The following is a 6,000-nucleotide window of genomic DNA, read 5'->3' on the forward strand; positions in this document are numbered from 1 at the left end:
ATTCTACCAAAGTTTAGATTTCTCAGTTGTTCTCTTTTTGGAAATGTGTTTTTCAATAGATACTTGAATTAGATTTCTTAATTTAATTACTTTTAATTCAAGTTCTGATGAAGTATTTTCTATTGAAGTTTATTGAAACCTTTTTTTTTTCAGATTTTGAAGAAGAGATTTATTTACTTCATCTTAATTAGCTTTCTAAAAGTTGTATTAATTTAAAAAAAGTAGATTTTCAATAAGGTTTTCAGTATTTAGTTCAATACTAAATTAAATAATTTCATAATCAGAATCAGAGTAAAGAGCTTTATCAATCTACTACTCATGTATCTTTTGAGTTAAGTTAGCAAAGAAGAAGATTTCTCTGTCTATCTTATTTATTAAATTTATATTATTCTCTTCAATAGAGTGGTATCTGGTTCCAGAATTTCCTGTTCCAGTCCCAGATTCCTGTCCCAATTCTCATCCCAAGAACAGGATTAGGTTGAAGCTCAGCTCAACAGAATAGGACCAGATTGTTTAACAGCATATTGGGATGGTTCCATAGAAGCTGGAATTGGAATGGAATTGAGACCAGAATCAAAATCTAGCTAATAGAATGAGCCTGGAACCTGGCCATGATAAAATAAAATAGAACCAGGATTTCAATATTGTATATGGGACACAACCAGTAAAGTATAGAATGAAACTAGAAATTTCAGTTTGATTTATATTATTAAAAGATAATAAAATTTAATAACAGTTCTAATATAATTTTATTAATTTATTCAACTTTAGAAAAGTAATAAAGTTTAGTAATATTCTTTATATAATTGAATCATATTGCAAGCTATTAGACTTTAGCTACTTGAGTCTATTTATTAATAATATTAATGCATTTTCTGTTTCTTATCTAAATTAAGTAGTGAATTTAGCAGGCTTGCAATCTCTTTCTGTACAATCTCTAAAGTATCTTGATCATCTTGATTATCTTAAATGACTTTCTTGATTAACTTCTCATGTAATAGGAGTGCTTTATCTAGTATATACATCTTGTCTCCATGTTTAAGTAGCATGATTCTCTTGATTGTAGATGCATGAAGCTGTAATTATTAATAATAATATGTATTTCAAGTAATATTGAAAATCTATTCTACCTCAATATTTGTTAAAGATACAGCCAGAATGTTTCTTGCTATCTGAGCAATAGTTAAAAAATCAGACTCTAGTATTATCTACTATTTCAGAATTAAAGCTTGAAATGATGTCAAATTCTTATTATTTAAATATTACTGTATTTTATTTTGGAAATTTGCTTGTCTTTAATAAGATCTCTCAAAAATTATTCACTTAATATTCTAGAGAAGTTAGTAGAGAGAAAATCAGAATAATACTTATAATAAATATATTGTTAGTATATTTTACACTTATCACTGGTTCAATTCTCTGAATTATATGCTCTTATGCAGTATAATAGATCAAGAGCAGTAACTACAGCTAGCAGCTCACTCTTTAGATACTTAGTATTATTATAATATTCCTGAAATTTCAAGTTGGCAGCTTTGATACCTTCTTTAATATTCTCTCTTATTATTAATTGTTAGATCTTATTCTTCTCTCTTTTTAAATACTGAAAAAGATAATTGTAGATTGCTTATACTAGATAAATTATTGAGTCTGTTGTTTTGAATAGTATCTTGATAAATTAACTGAATAACTGTAATAGTTCAATTATATACTCTATCTACTTTCAGTCATAATTCAATAAGTAAAGTCTTTAATATTTTGGTGATGAGTTCTGAATTTATAAGTTTACAGCTTGTTGAAGCAACAAGATATAAATATACATCTTATAGATAAAATTTCATCTTGTGTAAATATCTTGAATTATCTTGCACTGATTCTCTTGTTAATATTCTCAGAAATATGCAGCAAGTTAAGAGAAAATATTAATTATATTAGCAACAAGATAAATCTATTATTAAGCAAAACTTAGTAAATTAACTCAAGTATATCAAGACTGTTATCAAATTTTATTATCTTTCTAAGAGTATTTGCAAATGTGTTTGTTAATGATAGATTATTAGTAATTAAGCTCTTATTAAATATAGTAGATAGAGTATTATTATCTAGCTGAATCTTGAGATTGCAAACCAGCTCCCAAATTACAAGTTAAATTATATAAGTATGACAGAGTATTATTTTACTGTCTGCATTCTAATTAGTTATCTTGTTTAACTGCTGCAATGCTGGCCTTAACTAATATATAAGATGTACTCACATGATATTATTGTTTGATATATTATTACTTATAATTATAAGAAGATTGCTCTCAAGCCTTCATGCTGCTAATAATTATTAGAGAATCTCTATTATATTCTTGCCAGTATAAGTACTTTTTAAACTTTTAAAATTCAGTAAATACTTACAGTACTTTCAATTCTTTATAATATAATAATCATTAATTGCTATAAAGACAAGATTATTGAGACTTGTTCAATTATTTAGTGCTAGAGATATCTTGATTATTGAGTTATAGTTAAAGAGAAGACTTTGAATAGCTGATTGTATATATTATTTATAATCTGATATAATATTTCTTATATAAGTATCTGTAATATTATTATAAAGTTGAGCATGATTATTAATGTACAGAATGCTGAACTCTCAATAGTATAAAATAAAAGATTCAAGAATATTAATATTTGCACAGGCTGCTGAAGAAAATTATCTTAATTGCATTCAGAAACAGACAGATCTAAATCTGTTTAAAAATGTTTTGAAAACTGTTACTAAGATACAAGAATCATTACTAAAATTCATTGTATTTAAAAAATTAAAATTCATAATCTACTATCATGTTAATCAGAGTGTTACTCTGTTTGTCACTGATTTTAATATAATCTTTGCTAATTAAATACTTCTTCAGACCACTTGTGTTGTTTCAAGAAAAGCTTGAATAGCTAAGAAAGATTTAACAATACTTACAAATTATTTCTGAAGTACTCTTAGAATACTCTGTCATCTGATTAAATTTTGACCAAAAATCAGAATAATATTGCTTTATTTTCCAGTCAAGATTACCATACTTCTTATTCTTAACTAACTGAGCAGCTTTAGTAGTTAACTATCAAGTAACAAACAACTTATAATACTGCTCCTTCTACAATATAAATTGTTTTTTTCCATATTAAACTACAATTAATTCTGAAGAAATCTCTGTAGATTTTACTTGTTTGCTAGCTTCAGTTATTTAATTAAGTTTTTTTTTTTCATAATTAAATTAATTTTTCTCTGAGTTTTGTCTTAGTTAAAAAAGTAATAAAATTTGGTAACAGTTCAAGTAAAATTTGATAACTTCCAGCTAGTTAAATCTATTCTACTTTGTACAGTAATCAACTACAAAATCATCATTATTTACAAAATGAAACATTTTACTAATTTAATAGCACTCTATTCTCAAATTAATATAAAAAAAGAACTAAAAATCTAACTTTTTTCTCTAAATATTAATAATCTAATTATTATTTCTCTTATCATTTTTCTTACTATTGTTCTCATCAGAGAACACTACAATCTTAAAATTATCTTTCTTTATTTTCTCTGAAGCAGGCAGACTATTATTGTCTTCAATTAGACTCTGTAATTAATTCAGAAATTCTCTTATCTTCTTCTTAACTCTTTCTCTTAATATACTGACTACAGCAAGATAATCATGACTATAATTCATAATCTTAATCTCAAGCTTGACTATTATTTGTTGAAACCAGGCCTGCTTCTATACAGTAGTAGAATGCTGTAGCTAGCTTGTTTTAATCTAAATATGTCAGAACTGTTATCAAATTTTATTACTTTTGAATTCTATCTTCTTGTTCTGCTAAGCTTCATTCTTGACTTCTGTAATCTCTTTTTAGCAATACTTCTTCTCCTGTTCTCTCTTCTTTTGCTGAGATACCATAAGCTGGTGCTTATAGTACTTTTTTAACTTGCTTTTGATAAATTACTTGACTATCAACTGTTCAATAACTTTATTATAATTCTTTTCACTGCTATTCTGCCTGCAATAAATATTAATATAATTCAATACAAACTACTAAAAGTGCATACCACTTGTATTTAGCTTGAATTTTCTTTAGTATATTATAGTGTATCTTGTAATCTATCTCTTCTATCTTGAATATGTCTTTTTGATGATCTTTCAAGATCTGACAGTGCTCTCATGCCACACAGATCTTTTTTCTTGTTGAATATTATTTTGATCTCATCTTCATGATTGTATGCAATGAGTTAAATTAGAGACACTGTATAATAAAATTATAGAGTGTATTAACTAACTACTTGTATAAAATAATTACTATATATATTGTTTACATTCTACAGGCATATTGCTATAGGCAAGCTCAACACATTATTGCTATACTGGCTGCAGAATAATAACATAAAATCAGTCTCTCTTCTCTTCTCTTTCTCTTTCTCTTCTTCTTCTTTTTCTTCAGAGCTACTGTTGATAATTCTTTTCCTCTTTCTGATTATTTACTGCTCTGCAACACCTTTATACAAGAATCTGTACTATAACAAAATGAGTTGCATTAAGAAATAAGTGCTTGCAGAGTACTGCTCTGGCACATATTATTTACTGACAAGATGTTAGTTTTTCTTATGTGTGTCTATTTTATACAGCTGAAGAGAAGCAGCACAAGATCATATTGAAAGGATAGACTTTAAAGAAGAGTAATTAATATAAAGTTAATAAAGATATTAATCTTGATTAACTTTAACCAGAAGAACTTTTACTTCTGCTGCTCTGTTTATAATTGGAAGTCCAGTACTTGTATGTCAAAAAGTAATAATTTTTGGTAATGATTTTGATGCTAATTAATGAAATAGATACTATTAAGAAGATTTGTTACTTTCAGAGCTCTACAGAGCTAATTCTTCAGGTGACTCTGTTCCAGTAATTGATTCAGAAAATTACTTTATTCTGCTATCAAGAATATGAATATTGCTGGCAACATTCTGTTATTAAGTTACTTCAGAAGACTGTTAAAGCAATCTTGTACACTTTATTTAAGTGTAAGTTATTATTAGTAATAGTACTAATAATTATACTGAGTAATATAGGCTCTGTTATAGTAATAGTGCACTATAAGCATATTATGATCAATGCTAATAATATGAAGCTCATTCTTAATATCAGTATCATGACTGGATCAAACTATTTTGATCTGATTGATGCATCTAATTACTTTACTTCTGCTGCTCCTGTCTCTGCTATCATTATCTGCTGTCTGCATTCTGCTCCTGCTCTGCCAACTACTGCTGCTGCCCTATCATCACCATCACTATCCACTACTGTCTCTCTGCCTCTCCCCAGCACCAACAGGGTCTCCACCCATCAAATAGCAGGTATTAGAGTCTCTGTCCAGTTCACAGAGCCAGTTCTGGAGAAGCAGGAGAAGAAGAAGAAGAAGAAGAAAAAGAAGAAAGAGAAGAAGAAGAAGAGAAAGAAAAAAAAGAAAAAGAGAATTATAATAATAACAAGAATGATAATAATAATAAGAACAATAATAATAATAATGATAATAAACTTATCATTTAGACAGTTTCTGATTATTTACTAGCTTTAGTTATTACTTAGTTTTAATACTTTGTTTTTTTCTTTTACAATTAAATTAATTTTTCTAAGAGTTCCATCTTTATTAAAAAAGTAATAAAATTTGATAATGGTTCTACATAAAATTTGACCAGTTTAACTCTTGACATAATAAGACTGGAAAATTCAGTTCTATTCCAGTTCCACTATAGATCTGGCCAGAATGGAAAATGGGAGCCTATCTTCTCTGCTGGAATAGAACATGGAATATAATTTTTTATTTAAGAATAAGATCAGGAAATAATTTATGAGATAGGAATGGGAACAGAACCTCAAGCTCTTGAGTGAGATGAAACATAGGACTGAGATTTCATATTTAGGACCCTGGCTGTTTCTAAATTCAGGACTGGAATGAGCTTTAATAGAAAATGGAA

The 6,000-nt window shown here is 27.4% G+C and overlaps 1 protein-coding gene across 1 annotated transcript; it reads left to right on the forward strand.

The window, feature by feature from the left end:
- Nucleotides 1-5,174: 5,174 nt before the first annotated feature.
- Nucleotides 5,175-5,572, forward strand: CIMG_13348 (uncharacterized protein; the record flags this gene model as incomplete). The annotated part of the gene is made up of 2 exons (XM_001244833.2): nucleotides 5,175-5,379; nucleotides 5,427-5,572. 2 exons carry the CDS (start codon nucleotides 5,175-5,177, stop codon nucleotides 5,570-5,572), a joined length of 351 nt encoding a protein of 116 aa, XP_001244834.2.
- Between the last annotated feature and the right edge of the window lie 428 nt (nucleotides 5,573-6,000).

This window comes from Coccidioides immitis (genome assembly GCF_000149335.2).
Source record: "Coccidioides immitis RS genomic scaffold supercont3.4, whole genome shotgun sequence".
Lineage (NCBI taxonomy): Eukaryota > Fungi > Ascomycota > Eurotiomycetes > Onygenales > Onygenaceae > Coccidioides > Coccidioides immitis.